This window comes from Epinephelus lanceolatus, chromosome 2 (assembly GCF_041903045.1).
Source record: "Epinephelus lanceolatus isolate andai-2023 chromosome 2, ASM4190304v1, whole genome shotgun sequence".
NCBI classification, from domain to species: Eukaryota; Metazoa; Chordata; class Actinopteri; order Perciformes; family Serranidae; genus Epinephelus; species Epinephelus lanceolatus.
The window spans coordinates 40252930-40273695 of record NC_135735.1 but is presented as its reverse complement, the minus strand read 5'-3'; the positions used below and the strand labels follow the sequence as shown (position 1 = coordinate 40273695).

Below are 20766 nucleotides of genomic sequence, written 5' to 3'. Positions count from 1 at the left end.
GTATTTTGCTATCACTGCGAGAGTAACGTGGTTTTAAACTCCTCCTCCAGCCTATTTTAATGGGTAGTAGCCAGCGTCAGGATTTTTTTGTACAGACAGTGAATGTAACAAAAAAAAGATGGCTGCGCCATGTAGAACGATGGCGAGTCGGTCTCTCTTACAGTTTCTGTCTTGTTTTAGCCGGACAGCGGTCGGAAACGCGAGATTTCGTCAGTTTTCCAGCACGTCTGTTTGTCGGGCGGCTTTACAGTCGCAGTGTGTGACGGAAAGACCAGCTTCTCCGTGGACTTTGATGGCAGCTGTGTGTCTGCAGAGGCTTCCGGTCATTTCAGCGGACCTAAGCCCGATAGAGCAGCAGTTCAAAGACATGATGTACCAGGTGCGTTTGTTTGGCATTAAAGAGTGGTTCAGAAGGTTTGTTAGCTATGCTCAAATGTGTACAACAAATTAAAGATTCAAAACTTAAAGGTCCCATGTGGTGGAAAGTCAGACTTCCATGTGTTTTTTTTTTTGTTGTTGCTATAAAGCATTTGTAGGTGCTCTATAAGTCTGTGAAAGTATTAAAACATTCACTCTACAGAGAAATGCAGAAAGTCCGCATTCAGAAACTGTGCCTGCAAACGAGCTGTTAGGGTTTCCTTAAAGTTGTGATGTCACAACTACACCATGTAAAGGTAAAAACTGCCTCTACATTGCAGTTACAGTTATTCCCTGGCTGTAACGACAATGCAGAGACACCACAGATATGGAAGACCTGAACGCTGGCCAACCAGAGCAGACAGGATTTTTTTGGGAGGGGGGCTTAACGAGACAGGTGCTGAAACAAAGCATTTTAGACAGAGGGTGAATACAGGTGTTTCAGCACAGACATTAGGAAGAAAATAAAGTGTTTTTGAACATTAAGGCATGTAAACATATGCTAGTAAGAAGCCGAAATACAAGTATGAACCTGATAATGAGTATAATATGGGACCTTTAATTACCATAGCTATTAGGAATAGATTGCTCCAGGGATGACATTGTTCTGTAGGCAGATGCAGAAGTTAGTATAGCTCTGTTCCCTCATCAAAAAGCCTATGGGAGTTTTTCACTGGATTTTTAGTTACTGCAGAAAAGAAGCTCTGTAGCAAACAAAAGTTTCTGATATTTATACATTTTGTTCAGCCAGATAATCTTCACAAATGAACACCACTTTTACAATATTTGAAGCCTAAATGCATTTGCCAGAAGTAAAAAACTAATGTTAGGCTATAAATGAACTACACTATGGTCGCATGACTTATGGCGTGATGACCTTCTGTAGTCCCATTTAGCCACTTGTTAGCAACCACCTTATTAAAGACACATAAAAGTTTCAAAATGAGCAGGTGGGGTCTTTACTGATGTATTTTATGTTGTAGAACAAAACGTGAAAATCTATCAAGTTGGTGTTAACCACAGACCTTACTTCAGACCTGTAACCAAAAACCAATTCAAAAAATCAATTGACTTCAAGATGAGGGACTTCTCTCCTGGGGCTCTTTATTTGCCTCAGTGTGCACATGATGACAGCTTAACCACCAATCACAGCATTAAAGCCGAAACACATAAATAGAAATCAAATCACATGGGCCCTACAAATGATGATCATCTGAATACTGAAGAGGCACTTATTTTGTTAACAATTATCCAAATAGCCTGTTCTTTATTGTTATCATTTGCGCAACAATTACAGAGAAGCAGTCGTTGTTGGCAATGAAAATCTAAGGTCTGAGGCTCCCTAAGACAATGCTCATTAAATATCTATAAAAAAGAATGTAGTATGCAAGTAAAAGCAAAATCGAAATGGACATAAAATTAGACATAAAATAGTACAAGTTTAAATGTAGGGCTAAAATATAAACATAAATAATTGAATAAAGTAATATGAATTTGTGTAGACAGTATGGCAAATGAACAAATTAAATTTAAGCAGTCATTTAGCACATGTAATGAGAAGTAATAAATATACATACACAGTTATACAGTTTTTAAAACAGTAAGTAAGTATATAAAGAGAGAGTGACTGTATAATGGTAGATAGACAAGTGATGAGCAGAGTTCACATGTTTCGTTTAAAGAAACAATTCATATTTTGAAATTACATGTGCAGTAATCAGTGTGGAGGATTCATATTTCTGCGATGTGAATCCAGTCTGTGCTCAGATTCCTCTCTCTCCATGAACGACTGAGAGATGCTGCCATTCCCAGATCATAAAAATGTGAAACTGTGCAGTCCAGAAAAAAAGTTAAATTCAGATCAGATGGGCAGTAATTGATTATTATATGATTCCTTTTATTAGAATTATATCCTTGAATAAAATACTGCTATACTCCTGTTAGCAGAATGAGTAACAAAAAAGCCAACAGCATCAATCTGTTTTAAATTGAGATCTAAAACAAATTAGTTTATTTGAGAAACACAGTTTTGTCAAACCTCATTTAACCATAAATGTCACCACACTAACAGTCTGTTTTCATCACTGTGCAAGTAATATGTACAAGTAATTTAGGATTATCGTGATATAAATTCTGTCCAAATTGCTTTTTGCTTCTTCACATTACATGCAACAGCAGACACTGATCTTTCACGTGTTGTGACACCTACAGCTGTAGAATAATGTTTATCTGCAGAGGGTTAAGAGGAAGATGACTGTCACATTGTTCCACTGCAATCAGATGACACCCAGCAACTATTTCCAAATGGGGTCAGTAAACAGCAGTCTGAAAAGGGTCCTGGAGGTTGAAATGGAAACCTGCTCTGACTTAATTTCAGATGGAGCTGGAGAAGAGCGTGCTGTCGGACCACGAGCTGCGGCTGCTGGAGGACGCTGACAGGTTGAGTCGTAAGCAGGCGGACGACTATGACTCAGATGAGGAGGACGTCAGGGACCAGGAGATCATATTGGCTCAGGACCTGGAAGACTCCTGGGAGCAGAAGCTGAGGAAGTTCCAGCCAGAGCCGAGGGTCAAAGGTCAGTATGGGAAATGGACAAAATGTTTGATCAGTGGGGTAATATGCACAATTTGAAAATGTACTGAAATATTACAAGTGTGCCTGATGAAATAGATGATAGACTCCATGCAGCTTTTGTGTTGCTCCAGTCATTAATCAAGTGAAACAGAATGGAAAGGAAATTTAGATCATCTGAAGGCATCGCACACATTGGGGTTTAAAGTAAATTACCAGGGAGGAAAGAGACTTGTATTAATCTCAGTGCAGGGTTCTAATGGTTTTTTGACATTCAGGAAATCTATTCGCTCCAGCACTCCCAATTTGCATTTTATTTCCCGTGACATTTCCAAAGTTTGTGTGAATTTTGCCCTACAGTCGCAGAGAGACGTAGCTGTCGTGAGGTAGCTGACGCTCCTGTCTCTTGTTTAGCTGATGTAGATAAGGACCTGACCTCACTGGAGCGCTGCCTGTCCGACACGCTGCTTCTTCTGGCCCAGCAGCAGGTTGGGAGTGAGAAGATGTGGTTGCTGCCTCAGACTCAGTGGCAGGAAGGAGAAACGCTGCGGCAGACGGCTGAGAGAGCCCTCGCTTCCCTGCCAGGTAACATAAACATGAGCTTTTAAAGGCTGACACAAAGAATGTTTAATTGAAGCTGCTGATATTCAGAACCACCCTAGAGTTGGTTATAATTTCGCTTTCAACCATGCTTGTTGTGGCCGTGGGTAACAGTATGACATCAATGTCAACAAGTTGAAATATCACAAGTATCACAGTGTTAATTTTTGATATGATATTAAAAATGATACCAGTATTATTGTGAATGAGATGATTTGGCACACCCCTAACCCAGACTGCAGCAAATGTAGTATTAGTATTAAGTATATTATTTAACCAATCAAGGAAATCTACATGACATAGTTCAACCACAGGTCATATAGTTATTAACACTATCCCTATAAAGCACAGTAAACATCATCCATGCTTGTGTCCCAGAGGTAGTTTAGGTATGATATCCCGAGCAGGAGCCATCTGCACTGCACTGCTCTGTCTTAATCTGTTTTACCCTGATATACAACTATTGTCATATTGCCAATATGCTTTTTATAAACTGTTTGAATGCTGTTTCCTGTATTTATATATCAGTGTCAGTGCATTATGATGACAGTGGTGCTGCACGAGGAAGCTATGTACTGCTATTATCATGCAGTCATACTATTTAGAATCACTATTAGGAGAGTAAATGTTTTATTTTTATCTTAACTACAGGAGCACTAATATTTACTGTCTTACCTTGTATTTATGGGTAATTCTAGCATCTTTGAATGTTGCTGTAAATAAATGGGTATTGAAGAGTGCAGAGGGCATGTGGAAATTGGTTTTAATGTATTTCGATTAACCTCAGAGCCATCACTTAGGCAGGCTATAGGGTACTATCCATATCCAAAACACAGCAGTTATAGGTTGTATTATTGTCAACACACTTCATTTGCTGCATTATTACTGTGTCCACATCCAAATCTCTTTAGCTGTAATGACCCAGTTTTATCCTGAGGATCATTAAAGTTTGATGTGATCATATCTAAAATAGCTGTGTGGTGCTTGCTGTACAATCATCCATATTAACCACAACAAGAGGATCAAACAGTCCTTAAAGGGACAGTTCACCCCCAAAATCAAAACTGTGGATTTTTCCTCTTACCTGTGGTGCTGCCTAGATTGTTTTGGTGTGAGTTGCCGAGTGTTGGAGATATCGACCGTAGAGATGTCTGCCTTCTCTTCAGTATAATGGAAAGAGATGGAAACTAGATAATCCACAGACCTTGTTGTGAGCAGTTTCAGGTAGGAATTGTTTTCTTTCTACTGAAGGAAACATGCATTTACTCATGGACGAGAGGCTTGTGCTCGTGACAGTGCAAGATATGAACATTAATGGCATCCTCCTCTGCTGTAACGTTAGCTCAGTGGTGCTGGGTGAGCTAGCAGTAGGTATAATTTGGTAGAAAGAAAATAGTTGTCTTGAGTAACCAGGTCATGATTTCTGAAAAGAGATATTGCTGTTGAGTTTTTTTTTTTTAAATATTTTTTTTTTTGCCACTTTGAGCACCACAAGCCGAGTACCATCTAGTTCCATTACATTGGAGAGAAGGCAGACATCTCTACTGCTGATATCTCCAACACTGAGCAACACACTCCAAAACAATCTAGGCTGGTAAACAGCACCACAGGTAAGAGGAAAAATGTGTATTTTTGATTTTGGGGTGGACTATTCCTTTAAACCTCTAACCAACAATTAATTTATATACGCAGCATTTTATCAATCATATTCCAGTAATTAGTTCCAAGTTGTCACCTCCAGTGATGTCAGCTGTCAATTAGGCTTCAGGATCAGCACCAGTAAGCAAAAAGGAAGTTTGGGTGTCAAGGCTGGCAACACATGGAATAAATGCTTGAGTGACCCTGTAATCATCCCTGGACAAGATATTTAACATTAACTGTAAAACAGACTTTTCCCTCAGTTTTTTCTCTCTGATTCTGACGGAAATCAAGCCTTTAAGCTCTTAACCATTTAAATAAACTGCCAGTGACTGAGCATGTTAAACTGTTTCACAACACTGCTCATGAACTATTAATGTGCCAACTCCATCAATCACTCCCCATTAAGACTTTCCACTTGACATTAACGTGTGCCATTTGGTGGAGGGTTTTATTTAAAGTGCCTCACAGTAGCAGGAGTCAATCCATTTTTAATATAAGCGGACTCAGTGGGAGTTGCGTCTCTAACGTGGCCGTGTTGGTGCCTTACTCTGCATGTTGAGCCAACTGCGAGCATGTGATTTAGACGACATGAGATTTGATTAAAACGTAATTGAGAAAAGTGTTTTGTTGTCACAGCGCAGAATGGGAAACAGTATTAGGGTAGTACCACACTTAATTATAACGCCGCATAAACTAAATACAGCTGCAGCATCTGCATAAAACTTCAGAACATCTGCACTTTCACTCACCTTTTGTCTCCAGCTGAATGAACTCACACCCTGTTCTCTTCCCACAGCAGCTGGTTTCAAGGCGACTTTCCTCGGAAATGCCCCCTGCGGAGTGTACAAGTACAAACTGCCCAAGGCTGTTCGGACGGTGAGCTCGGTCGGAAGTAAGGTGTTCTTCTTCAAAGCCATTTTGTCAGAAAGCGGCCCCCCCGCTGCCCCAAACGCTCCCATTCTATGGGTGAAGAAAAGTGAACTGCAGCGCTACCTGAAACCAGCGTACATGATGCAGGTGGAGCGCTTTTTCCTCAGCCTGTGATGAACACAGCGCCGGGACACTATTTATGAGACCCAGAGAGTTAACCATGTCACTTACCTGTTGTCTTGTATCATAGAATGTTCTTTCATTCATGTATGTGTTTAGTTGAATGAATAAATTGTTTTTCCAGACAAATTGCATGCTTGGTGTGTTTTAAGTCAGCAAAACCATCTGATCTGACGTGCACCTTTTCGACCAAGTAATATTTACACCAGTATGTATAAAACTTCTACAATATCATCCCCAAATTAGTCTAAAACTTTGACTTATGAGTAAAGAAAATTTTCAAATATGCTAAAATTTATTGATCACAAAGTCGAAGTGTGAGTCTTAAATAGTGAGTTGACTGCAATTGTCTACCCACAGTGCCCTCCCTAAAGCACTAAATCACCCAATGGCAAACCTCAAAAGATGATGAGCTGCATCATAGTGTCGCACGCACCTTGGTTGCAGACAAAAGATCCTTTTTTATTAGGAAGGTTCCCAACTGAGTGAAATGACCTAGAAGTATAAGATAAGATGATATGATAAGAGCTGGTCGAATTCTCTAAATGCTAAAGGAAAGGTACTTCTGTGCTTCCTCTCCCATTTCCTTTAGCACAGGATGCTCTGGATGATTCTTTACAAAAGGAAAGAAAATAATGCATCCCACAATTCCTTGCGGCAGCAACATTCACACTGATGCACCATTCGGCGGTTCACAAAAACAATACGCTGAGCTTGCATAAATTAAAAAAAAAAAATTCATACGAACACACTAATTAGGATTGTGTTGATAAATATGGACGGACGTTTCTCAGTGTGACAACCATTTAATTACCAATCACGATTTCGCAACAGCTGGTGTTGTTTTCACCTTGTGAGCTTGTGTCATCATACCAAAAATTGGTCCTGTAACACCTACCATAGTGGGAACTACCACAGAAGCCATTTTCAGTATTTTGCCAGGAGATGCCCCTGGCACACATTAGTTTTAAGTCTCAGCTGCATCGCCGCTGGAGTGATCCCATCACAAGATGGTCTCTAGTTTTTGTGACTGGTAACCTATAGTCCTTTTTCAATTTCAATTTCAACCTTGGTACTGCAGTCAATTTTTTATAAAGTCAGCATGAAACAACACAGTGAGAATACAAGGGCGAAAATACCTAAAGGTGCTTTCAGTAGTCCATCTTTGGAACACTGGAGTTTTACCTCGGCAGACCCATGTCAGTAACATCTGCTGTCACATACTTATGGAGCCTAGTGTAAGTGCAGCTGGATTCTCTGTTGTTGTTTTTGTTGTCTTTTCCTAAGTCCTAACGAATTCTCCTACACATCTCTTCTTGACCTCATGGCATTTTCCTTTAAGGTCACAGAAAAGTGTTAGGGGACCATAGGATGTAATTTTTTGACTCTGACTGCAGCCCCTGTCACTATCCTGCATGTGTTGCATATTTTAATGTATTGGAACATGTTGGAACAAACCTTACAGACGACATTTCCCCTGCACTTATGTAGACAATGTCAACCTGTGCTATGGAATATTAACGATAAGTAAGCAAGTGAATTAAAGAATAACGGTAACATTTGATGTGAGAATCATCTGCGGAGGCCTTATGAAACATTTGTGTGTTAATCAAATTAATATTAAATTGTTTCTGATTTTGCAGTTTATAGGCTTTTATAATTCACACTTTAGGTAGTACAATTATTAAATGTTTTATTATTGAAACATAGTTAATGTAAACATTTAAAAGAATCACACTAAGGTGAACATTTGATTGTATTCATCAGTCAGAGAGTCAGTGCATATCAGGACATTTCCCAGGAAATATGATTATTAGCTCAAACAAATCATGTGAACAGGTGCAGATGTCTTGCCCAAAGTGTTTCCCTCTTTTAGACCTGCTGCAGTTAATGAGTACACACGGAGTGCTGAAAACTGAAAACCAAATGTTGTTGCTGCTGGAGTGCACACTTAATCTTGAACTGTGTGGGCCTAGCAGGCCTGCTGGAGGTGAACTGCAGAGCTCCAGCAGCAGGCAGATTCTCATGGTGCAACAGTAGATGGCAGTATTTGCACACCAGCCACAGACACAGCACTGTGAGAAGCTGTGTAATTACGCCTGTGTGGTGACCTCAGAGGGGGACTGCAGAGAGAGCTTTTCTGATCAACTTGGCTTCCTCTTACTCATACTGAAAATATCCATCATAGCAGGCAAATGTTCCTCTGGAATAGTTACGATAATTCATCTTAGGTAAAGAGCATTCTGATGTTCCCGACCCAGTCTCTGCAATCAGCCTGTTCTTTCTATTTGTGTCTGCTGGGACAAGGAGTTATTAATGTTGGCATTAGATTTTTCCATCTTTATTTTCGGGTTTTGTTGAAAGCCTGTGGCCTGAGCTGTTTGTGAAATTGGCTGAGTGCAATGCAGCTCCGCTCTGTCAGTTGAGATGTGAAAGTCAGGATGAGCTAATAAAGGCCATTTCTAACTGTTAGACAATTTGGTTGGCACACAAAACCAGAGCTTACTGTTTTGCCAGCTGACAGTGGCCTCTTGCTGCCCTCCTGCTGCCCTCTTGCTGCCCTCCGTCCAGTTCTGGTACCTGATGTCCAATCAAGGTGTAATCACAGGTACAAAAAGAGCAGCAGTCACTGCTTTCATCTCTAAGGGGAGTCTGATGAAAGCGTCTTTACCCAGTTTGTAGTGAAAGGGCCTAAGAGGTTAGAGAAATTGGCTTGGGATCAAAAGGTTGCCAGTCTGAGTCCAGAAACCATCAGGGAGTTTTAAGTGACCAAATGTCTTTCTACCCTCCATGGAACACCAGTCAATGTGTTCTTGAGCCAGGCACTCTTACCATATGGGCTCTTGTTGAACTGCTTTGAATGGTTGTTGGGCAACTCATGGTTTGAAATAATGCCATAAATGCAAGAAAGACGAATGTTAAATGGTCATTCCACCAATTCTACATGTCAAAGTCAATTCAGTAGTCATGGGGAGTGCTACTTTGGCTGTGAAAACAGGTATAAATTGTCCTTTATATCTCTTGAGGAGGTTTGTCAAGTTTGAGCAACTCTGTGTCCTAGAAATTAGCCTAAGTATATATAAAACTAGATTGCATTCATAATTACGTCGTAGTGACAATGTTATCACTGTCTGGATTATGTTCAGAGATCTGTTTTTTTGTTAATGAAATGCTATATTTATGTATCACATAAGACTTGCAGTGAGGTGGAAAGAATTTATGGTGGACTTACAATGACCTAGCCTAGCATTGTCAGATAATTCACATATGTGAATTGATTTGATTTGATTTGATTTGATTTGATTTGAATTGAATTGAACTTAATTGAACTTAATTGAACTGAATCGAATCAAATCGAATTGAATTGAACTGAATAAAGCTGAATTGTCTTGACTCTCACTCTCGGTTCATTTTCAATTTGCAGTTGGAGTTATCAGTGGGCACAGACCAAAATACCTCTGGACACAATTGGATAAACTTTCAACCAGAGCAATGAAACGTGACAATCAAAGCAACATAACATGTGACATTGCACTGAATGACACATGCAATTTGGGGTTGTGCATGGTTCGTTTTAAAGCAGGAAAAAATGGCTGCCTGGTCACAAACTTTCTCCAATTAGAGCTAAACTGTTCTCAAAGATTTGAGAAGGTAACTGGGCAATGCAGTAACAAAATCCTGATTTATATTTGATCAGCATTGCCAAGTTTGACAGTATGATATCTGGGTTTCATGAGCCTGGTGCATTGCACAGGATGGAGCAGAGACTGATGATGCTGCTACGTCAATCATCGTATCAAACCAGCCCCATATTAGATAAATGGTTGTGACTGGGCTTCCCAGGATCTGGCTAGGGGAAATCTGTTTGAATAGGAGGAGGACCAGGAGCATCTATTTGAGCAAATGAAACATGAGCTTGCAGATTCATCTGACTCCCAAAGTGCAGGACTATGAAGCCAGAATCCTGGGTTTCATTTTAGGCAACAAAACCAAGACAGGTAAAAGATTGTGATTTTGGATTAAATATTGATAAGAAAAGGTAATGATAAAAAAGTAATGCTGTTGTCTCTATGAGTGGAAAGTGTGTAGCGAGATTGCATATTTTGGCAAAAAACAACTGAAATACGTTTTGAGTAAACATTTTGCGGATATGTTGAGTGTCAAGTCAGACGCCGAATACAGGTATTTATGGATGGGATTTCTGAGAGACAGGGCTGATTTCAGAAAATGGTCCTAATAATGCCATCAGGGAGGCTTGCACTAAAACATGCTATCCAGTTGCATTATGGGACGTGTAGAGTAATCACTTAAATTTTGACCATTCTCTTTTAAAATCTGTCTCTTGTGAGTCCCCCCCAACTTTATAAAAGTGCAATACTAAATCCTGTGAGTACTCTTGAAAAGATTTAAAGAGGATGAGTTCTGTCCAAACCCTTTAGTGTGAGCTCTCACTAGCAGTCAAAGGCAGAGTGCATATTTATAATATTGTGATTTCAAAAAGTTGGGGGACTTCTAAGTGACACTGGCTGGTAAATGCCCACATCTTTCAACAATATATAAATCTAAACTCAAGATACGATACGATACGATACAATACGATGTGATCCGATATGATACGATACAATATGATACAATACGATATACTATATACTGATATCAGCCTATACTGATGACATCACTTTGACATCACCAGGGTTACCTTAGAAAGCTCTAGTTAGTCAGCCAGTTAGATGATGATGATGGCTACTTTAGCTATGAGGGGGGAAACTCTCACAGCAGCAATACACAAATGACACAGCACTGAACAATAATAGTGCAAATAATCAAATATCAAATACATGAGAGTTAAAAGTTTAAAAAAGGATGCCCTTTGAACATACAAGAGCTTTCACAGGCTGAGTAGCAATCCTCTTGTTGAGTGAACTGAAATTTGTGTAACATCAGAGGAAAAATATAATCAGATGTTTTTCTTATTTTCTAGGACAGTTGATTAATTTTTGACTGTCTCCAAGCAGAAATTAACAAGACACATTTGTGCATGTGTTCTCTTGGTTTGATTTCCTGTTACTAAGATCAACAGATCATCCTGTGTCTTGTATCATACAGAGGAACAGATCTGCCAATGTTAAAACACCTGGACAGGTCAAGACAGGCAGAGGGAGAAGATCATGGATTCACTTTAGTAAAGTATCTCACCTCCTCCTCCTGCTAGAGGCTGGCCCCACAGTCTACCTCTTCATCTAATTAGATAGCACATGATAGCACCAGGATAACAAATGTCAAAAGAAAGGTCTTGCAGTTTTTTGCCACTGTAAAGGGTAGAAGTGAGATGTAAATACCGGGAATGAGGCGCATGACTTGGAGGTGGCTGATGGCTGCTTTTCAAGCCCTGGCGCTGGAAACAGTTGCACATAGAGCAAAAGATGTTACCACTGCGCCATACTGTCACATTCACACTGGCCTCGTTCTCACTGGGGATTTCAAACTGATTTTGAAGCAGGCACTGAATTTTTAACCTTATTCTTGTGATCCTTTGAAGTTCAATGCAATGAGTGAGGCACTGCCAGGCTGAGGGGCTCAGATCCATTAGGATGTCCTGTGCTAATAATAGTACATTCACTTATGGCACTGTCAGGCACTATCAGGGGTACAAGCCTCCACCAAATGCTAAATTGTATCTCCTCTTGCGTAGGTGCTTTTCTATCTACCTGTTTATGCCCATTTTCAAATTGCACTGAATAACAATCCCCCAAATTTGATAAAAATCTCAAAATGTAGCAAGACAGCATCTACACTTTAGTAGGGTGGAAAAATTGGAGGTGGATAAACATTCCAATCCTTTCATTAAAGAAATATGGCACAAAGTGCTTTACAATAAGGAAATGATATGCACGGAGTGCTTCACATGAATATAGAATAAAAGGTAAAGAGATGGAAACAGATTAAGCTGATTTATGATGACGTCGATGTTACCATCATTGCAGAGGCCACTGGAAGCTGACTTTGTTGTCTCGGGATGGCTTTTGACATAACTTTGTATGCACACTGGGCTTTTAGCAGAACTGTTCCAATAGCACATAGTCATATCATGTTTAAAACTCTTTATTTCCAATGTCTAGTGTTGCCTCCCCATTGTTATGCATCCATTAGTTTCCTTTGTTTTGGGTTTAACTGGTGCTCTTTTTACTTAATTGTCATCTCATTGAGCTCTCTGATTCTGTAGCACCTGACCACAGACTGTATATAGAGATGGACAATGTCAATGTCAATGTCAATGTCAGCTTTATTTATATAGCACATCAAAATCAGCCAACGGCCAACTAAAGTGCTTTACAGTTAAAATAAGCAAAAACAACAACACACAAAAACATTTATACAGTGAAATATAACAAAGATAACATGACAGCTCCAGGCCATTTCAGGCTGTTTCCATGGATAGCAAAGGAATGACCCACCCTGCTCTTACTCTAAGTGGCTGGGACTTGGTACCTTTATTGGGTGGGTTGGTGGGTATCAGGCAAGAGAACTGAGGTTGGTTAGGGTTAGGGTAAGAATGTCACGGTAAGCAAATCAGGGGTAGGGTTAGACAGAGTGGGGCGGGTCATGCCTTCATTATTCTACGAAACACAGGAAGTGTGGAGGGCTTTGAAGCCGATTTTTTGCAGTGGCCAAAAAGGATCAGATGGGTGTATATGTGGGACCTTGTTACTGTGGCTCCACCCCTGATCACTACCATGCAAATTCTGGCTCCAAGAGATGTCACCAGTGCAAGATGGCAGCGCCTGTGTCTGGAATATTTTGGCTCCGTTTTGTACAGTGGAGACACACTCTATGCACCTGACTGGAGAATTAGCACAACCCACTGCTTGTGTCTATGAACCATCTCCCAATATGCGGTTAAGAGTCGTGGATGAAAAAGTGCATACATTTGCATTTTCTTTTGCCAATTTTCTGAAAATTAGGTTTATAAATGTGTGCTACATTTGGATGGAAACCACATTATTGATAATGTTGGTTGATGCAACATTGTGTTCATATATCAGGACAATTATTTGTCTCAAGTACCTATGAGAATATACTGCACAGGTAAAATCTACACACTTTGGCAGCAGTTTTGCAGAGCAGTGAAAATGGATTTAGAGCAAAAGAGCACACAGTCAAACTTCTCCACTCTGACCTGTCGTTGTCATCTGTGGTTATAAACAAAGCCTGGTTGCAGAAGACAGCAACCAGCAGGGCAGCTCTGTTTGGAGTCAACCTGACTTAGTGAGAATAAAGGACTGCCCCCCTTCCCCTCCCCTCCCCTTCATCAACTGTGTTTATACACTGAACTTTTTTCTTCTGAAAATTTTATGCAAATCTATGACTGGGAGGGATGTAAGCAGGCCAGTCGTCCACAGCAGCTTACAAAACCATTTGATAAAGAAGCTTATTAAGACTCTTTATGTAACACACAATAACACACAGAAACATGCAGGTAAAGGAGTGCCGTTCAGAGCAAGTCTACTGGATCCCGACCGAGCTGGACCACCTTAAGCTCCTTAACCAGCACCCTCCTTAGTTCCACTCTCCCAGCATGCAGTGCTACCAGCACTGCACAATATTTCTTACCCTTAATCATTCAGTGACAGTCAGCTACGCACGCACACTTTCAGCCCCATCCTGCTTCTCCTTTATACAGCTGCACAAACTGAAACAGAAGTCTGCCAGGAGAGTTTTGCCTTTTTGTTAACCACCATTCAAGTGCATTCACTCACCGGTGTTCCTACTACCTAAGCACCTAACAACAGATTAGGTTAGATCCAACTTTATTGTCATTGCACACCGTAAGTACCAGTACTTACATCTCACCAGAGAGTGCAAACGGTAGTAAAAGTGTACATAGAGATATATAAAGATAAACTCATGTACAGAAGTAAACAATACTAGCCCTGCACAGCCAACTCACACCAGCTACCACACTGCAAACAATCCCTTTCTATAAACAAGCACAACAGTCTGTTATTTACAGCAACATGTGAGTATCAAACAAAAAAATCTACCAGGGTAGAAAGAAAAGGGACTTGGTAGGATCTCTATCATAAAATCAGGCCACTGCGAAACAATTGGCTAAAAATATATAAACAATTAGAAATTCAAATCAATTAGCGAATTGAGAAATACCACATTTTTGACTGAAAACAATTTACAAGTCTCATTTTTTTGATAACATTAAAAAATAACAATCAAAGTTAGAAATCCAGAAAAATAACATCAAACTAAGCTATTATTGATAAAAAGTTTAACAGGCGTAGACTCAGCTTATCTGCGTCATCAAGACTTTGTGTGTGTGTGTGTGTGTGTGTGTGTTTGTGTGTGTGAGAGAGAGAGAGAGAGAGAGAGAGAGAGATCAGATTTACTTGACAGTTGCCTGGCAAAAAAACAGACCACCAACTGACCTCTACTTTGTTGAGCTATTCTTGAATTACAGTGTACTGAAAACAAAACCCCCAGAACCTTCTTCTTCTATCCCAGTAGTCAATTTTACAACCTCTGAAACACAGTCTTTTTACCATAAGAGCAGACTGTTAAACTGTGACAGTGTTAAAAGAAAATGCAACAAATGCACTAGGCCTGCTACCTGCTGCGCTGCTGAGGGCTTTCTAACAGCCAGCGTAGCAGAGTGGAGGGGGAGGAGATGGGAGGAGGGGATGCATTTTGCAGCAGCGACCCGTCCTCTTGCTAATGTCTGTCCTGTTGCAGAAATGTGATTTCTGTCCCTCCACTGGCTGGATAAACATCTTCATCTCCAATCATAAGCAGACGACCAAAGTAGAGAGTATTTTTCCTGGATGTAAAAGCTTTGGTGTCATTTGGGGGGCAGTATGGTGGAAATGGTTGAGAGGTGAGTCACAGGTTCCATCCTCGAAACAGGCCTCTGCAAAACTGGATGCATATTTGGGTGAGGCACTGAAACCCTACCTGCATCATTGAAAATTTTATCCCGACATGCTTTAGAATAGTATAGAATATAAGATACGATTGTTTTGATGAAATAAAATACAATAACAATCTATATTTGTACATGTTGGTCACTTGACACAGAAAAAAACACTTTCGAAGGTATATACCGCAGTATATTGTAGACTTTGTGCATTATGTTTCTGAAGGGTAAATGTAAATATATGAATGCTAAATGAAAAATATGTTTCTATTCTCTAATTTGGGTGAACTGACACTTTAAAGTGAGACTATGTATTCACTGAAAGAAGTAATAATATGCTCTCCTCTTACAAATAGGTAAATTCCAATGGAATAAAAAGCATGCTTGCTTAAACCAATGTGCTAATATTAGCAAATTTAAGTTTGGTGTTGTGTAACTTACATTAATGAGTAATGTTATAGCTACTCTCCTCTTGTGCTCCTTTTACACTATGTCACCGATGAAAATGATTTCTTTAAAAAGGTACTGTTTTTTTTGCCATCAAGAGGCAGCAGAAACAAGCAGTAAACACATTATTTTATTGCTGCTGCATTAAAAAGTTGATTTTTAGCATGTAGTTGGGTTCACATCAAGCAGATATGATGCAACATTAACATCAATTTCAAGTCAAGTTTGTGTCCACCTGGCGAATGCCATGGCTGTATAAAGAGAGCACTGTGGGGCGGGGCCCTGTTCATTCCTATGACAACTGCTCAGTATGCATTAAGCTAAATCTTTGCGGTACGTACGGGCAAACAGCCAACTTCCGGTTTAGCCCTCTGCTAACTTCAGTGGGTCTAAAATTGATTTAATCATGCAGCTCTTGGAGGGTTTGGAAGTGTTACTGGACAAAATGAATCAAGTCCTGGTGCTGTTCCTGGGGGCTTCATGAATGCAAGTCCAATAATAACGCTCCTTTTACCTCTGGTTTGGTCTCCACCAGCTGCTAAAGGAAATATCTGGCTCTTCAGCTGCTAAATTCTCTAGAATGTTGACCAGCTAGCTACTAACCTTGTCTCTGTGTTGTCTGGTCCTGGAAAGGTAGCACACAGTCAGTTTTCAGAGATGTTTTTGCTAAAACAGTTGCCTGCTACAGTCAGAATTGATACTGATAAGACCACTGAGACTGAACTAACACAGTGGCCTACGAATGCAGGCCGAAAAACTGAGTAAAGATGCTAAAACACTCGTTGGAGCCTTTGGCAACTGCAGAGTCAGGTGATAATTATCTGTTGGTCCATCATATGCTGAACATGTAATCCAGCTGATCTATTGCTGCTTTAAAGCAATTGATGCAAGAGAACCCTGAGAAATGAGGGCAAATACAACAATTCTGTAGGTACCACTTGTGGCTACAGAGATTAAGCAACGTAACCTTATGTAAGGAGGTAAAGAGGCAGAGGTCACAGCACAGGGCTCCATAGAGAAAACATACATACACGCTAATATCAGTGATAAATGGGACCATGAAGTGCAGATTTTTTCAAATGGATAAGCTTAATGTAAATGTGTGAATTTATGTGTGAATGTAATTTTATGAGAGATGATGTGTATGCGACAGAGTCAGTGTACTGTGATGCTGTATCTTTAGCTGAAGCAAGGCATTAAATCATCAAACTAAATGTTTCATATTTCACTTTTGGCTGTTCCTGTTTTGTGTAAGTCCAGCCTGAGTGAATCTGCATGTATTAGGAAAGAGCAAGAGATTGTGTGTGATGTTGTTGGGATGGAACAGTTGGAGATGGCAGACGCTCCTCCTGCTTCCTCCTGCCCTAGTCTCTACTCTGCAGGTGGAAGCTTTAGTCCTCCACACCTCCGTCTATCCTTCCTTCTCGCCTTCCTCCTTCCCATCCCTTCTTCCATCCCTCCATCTAAAGCTGTGCATCTCTTAGTCATTCTTATGATTAATATATCAAAGATTTGTTTCTTATGTTGTGTTTTTGTAAATTGTACGCATGTGATGTGATTTATCTATATATCTCTGTCAGGTGTAAGCCTGGAGGGGATCATTCGTTCGGTTGTGTGTAAGCATGCATGCCTGTGTGTGTCTGTGTATCTGTCTGCAGCTAATCTCACACAGTATGGGACCCATCAGCCTAATATTTGTTGTGCACATACAGTACAGGCCAAAAGTTTGGACACACCTTCTCATTCAATGCGTTTTCTTTATTTTCATGACTATTTACATTGTAGATTCTCACTGAAGGCATCAAAACTATGAATGAACACATGTGGAGTTATGTACTTAACAAAAAAGGTGAAATAACTGAAAACGTGTTTTATATTCTAGTTTCTTCAAAATAGCCACCCTTTGCTCTGATTACTGCTTTGCACACTCTTGGCATTCTCTCCATGAGCTTCAAGAGGTAGTCACCTGAAATGGTTTCCACTTCACAGGTGTGCCTTATCAGGGTTAATTAGTGGAATTTCTTGCTTTATCAATGGGGTTGGGACCATCAGTTGTGTTGTGCAGAAGTCAGGTTAATACACAGCCGACAGCCCTATTGGACAACTGTTAAAATTCATATTATGGCAAGAACCAATCAGCTAACTAAAGAAAAATGAGTGGCCATCATTACTTTAAGAAATGAAGGTCAGTCAGTCCGGAAAATTGCAAAAACTTTAAATGTGTCCCCAAGTGGAGTCGCAAAAACCATCAAGCGCTACAACGAAACTGGCACACATGAGGACCGACCCAGGAAAGGAAGACCAAGAGTCACCTCTGCTTCTGAGGATAAGTTCATCCGAGTCACCAGCCTCAGAAATGGCAAGTTAACAGCAACTCAGATCAGAGACCAGATGAATGCCACACAGAGTTCTAGCAGCAGACCCATCTCTAGAACAACTGTTAAGAGGAGACTGCGCCAATCAGGCCTTCATGGTCAAATAGCTGCTAGGAAACCACTGCTAAGGAGAGGCAACAAGCAGAAGAGATTTGTTTGGGCCAAGAAACACAAGGAATGGACATTAGACCAGTGGAAATCTGTGCTTTGGTCTGAGGAGTCCAAATTTGAGATCTTTGGTTCCAACCGCCGTGTCTTTGTGAGACGCAGAAAAGGTGAACGGATGGATTCCACATGCCTGGTTCCCACTGTGAAGCATGGAGGAGGAGGTGTGATGGTGTGGGGGTGTTTTGCTGGTGACACTGTTGGGGATTTATTCAAAATTGAAGGCACACTGAACCAGCATGGCTACCACAGCATCCTGCAGCGACATGCCATCCCATCTGGTTTGCGTTTAGTTGGACGATCATTTATTTTTCAACAGGACAATGACCCCAAACACACCTCCAGGCTGTGTAAGGGCTATTTGACCAAGAAGGAGAGTGATGGAGTGCTGCGGCAGATGACCTGGCCTCCACAGTCACCGGACCTGAACCCAATCGAGATGGTTTGGGGTGAGCTGGACCGCAGAGTGAAGGCAAAGGGGTTAACAAGTGCTAAACACCTCTGGGAACTCCTTCAAGACTGTTGGAAAACCATTTCAGGTGACTACCTCTTGAAGCTCATGGAGAGAATGCCAAGAGTGTGCAAAGCAGTAATCAGAGCAAAGGGTGGCTATTTTGAAGAAACTAGAATATAAAACATGTTTTCAGTTATTTCACCTTTTTTTGTTAAGTACATAACTCCACATGTGTTCATTCATAGTTTTGATGCCTTCAGTGAGAATCTACAATGTAAATAGTCATGAAAATAAAGAAAACGCATTGAATGAGAAGGTGTGTCCAAACTTTTGGCCTGTACTGTATATGACTATGCTCAAGGAACTCTCATGGTGCCAGTAATTCAGATTTAAAGAAAAATATCTACTGACTGCTGACAACTCCTCACTCCTCTTAACCAACTGGTAAGGGCCACAAATGATCAACAAAATCACATGACAAAAGGCAATTCAGACAACCAGCAAGGCTAAAAACAAGCCTTACCTAGTGTGTTGCAGGCCACATTTTGGCCTTTGTCATGGCTCAAAAACTGACATTCACAGAAATGTTTTGGTTTCATCTTGAACTGGAGCATCTGCAGATTATATTTATACCAGATTTTTTTGATCCACTAAAGTTAGGTAAGATGAATAAAGCCCCGTTTTGTCATCTTTGCCACCATCTTGAATGTAAGGGAGTTGTGAGGGACAATTGAGTGACATTCAACTCTTCTTTGTTTTGGAAGGCAGAGGGAGGGGTTTTATTGGACATAGTCTCTGGGGTTTTTTCTCCGTACAGCCTGGACTGGTTACACGCCAGTAATGTAACCTGCACTCCCCTCCATTCCACTACTGTCATGCATACACACTGGACACACAATCTGCCCTGCTCTCCCTGTCTTTCCCCTTTTTAAAAATGTATTTCTTGCCCCTCTTATTTCTTCTCCCTTTCTCTCTAAAAACTCATCCAACCCTCTTCCCATTCATTCCTCTCTGCCTCACTCCCTCCAACACACACAAACACACACACACACACACAAGCAGATCCGTTCATACTGTGTCTGGCAGGCAGACCTCCGGCCTGCAGGGTGAGTCCTCCTCCCATACTCCGACTGTCTGGATATGCCACCTCCTCCGCATCCTTCCCCTTTTCCCTGGGAGCTGTCAATCCAAAACAGCCTGTTGAGTGGGTTGTGTGGGGGGGGAGGGGGAGGATGGATAGATGACAAATGGGGTGTTGGGGTTGGAGGTGGGGTGAGGAAAAAGAGAGTGTGAATGGACAGCAGGAGGGTTAAGGTCACAGCCTACTGTACGGTAAGATGGCATCATGTCAGAGCGGACGACCCCTTCACTGACCTCTACTTCCTCCATCACTGTCAACCCCTCACAGCGCCCCTTCTCTTTTCCTTCTAGCTTGCAAGCCGTCCGACTGGCTGCTGGGGTTAGCAGTTCACTACCAACCACCAGGTGGACCAGAGCGTCATCACACCTCCAGGTCAATGGTAGCATATGGAAGGAAGGCTGGAACAAGTTCAGTGGTTCAATATTGTGTAATAATGTATAAAGAGAGGAGACAGAGGTGTTTGATTTTCATCTGATCAAAGAACTACAAATGTAGAACAACTGCCGACACAAAATCAAATGAAACCAAATCAGATGAGTGGCCTTTAGATGATTATAAATATAAAAAAAGAGAACCTTCACATGCAGGGTGTTCATTTATTGGTGTGGATAATTTGTTGGCAGCAGCCCGTGAAGGGGCGAGTCCCCTTCCAAAGACCTTTCTGATGACGATCAATGTTCCCCGAGGAATTTCTGAATAGCTCTGCTTTGGCAGCAGCTCCCGTCCGACATCCCCTGGGACTGGAGGGACAACAGCTGCTACAGCAGGACCAAACATCTGGCAGAAAGGTAGAAAAGTCAAAGTCTTGTCCGGAAGGTTGTTAATAGAGACGGTGGCACTGAAGATCATGTAAGACGATGCTGTCATCGTTAACAGAGACTGCAAACAGCACGGCACACAACTCCCCAGACGGAGGAGTCATCTGTATCTTTCCTTCAAAGTGCTGCTGAACATTTCAGCAATGATAAAAGACACAGTGGT

The 20766-nt window shown here is 41.0% G+C and overlaps 1 protein-coding gene across 2 annotated transcripts; it reads left to right on the top strand.

Annotated features, from left to right (window-relative positions):
• The first annotated feature begins 102 nt into the window (after positions 1 to 102).
• mrpl46 (mitochondrial ribosomal protein L46) lies at positions 103 to 6409 on the top strand. Of its 2 annotated transcripts, none has more exons than XM_033618441.2 (4): positions 103 to 379; positions 2795 to 2993; positions 3404 to 3574; positions 6030 to 6409. In XM_033618441.2, the coding sequence occupies exons 1-4, from the start codon at positions 119 to 121 to the stop codon at positions 6272 to 6274; spliced, it is 876 nt and encodes a 291-aa protein (XP_033474332.1). In that variant the 5' UTR covers positions 103 to 118; the 3' UTR covers positions 6275 to 6409. The 2 variants fall into 2 exon arrangements, with proteins under 2 accessions (XP_033474332.1, XP_033474324.1); XM_033618433.2 differs by having other exon boundaries at positions 6027 to 6409.
• Positions 6410 to 20766: the final 14357 nt, after the last annotated feature.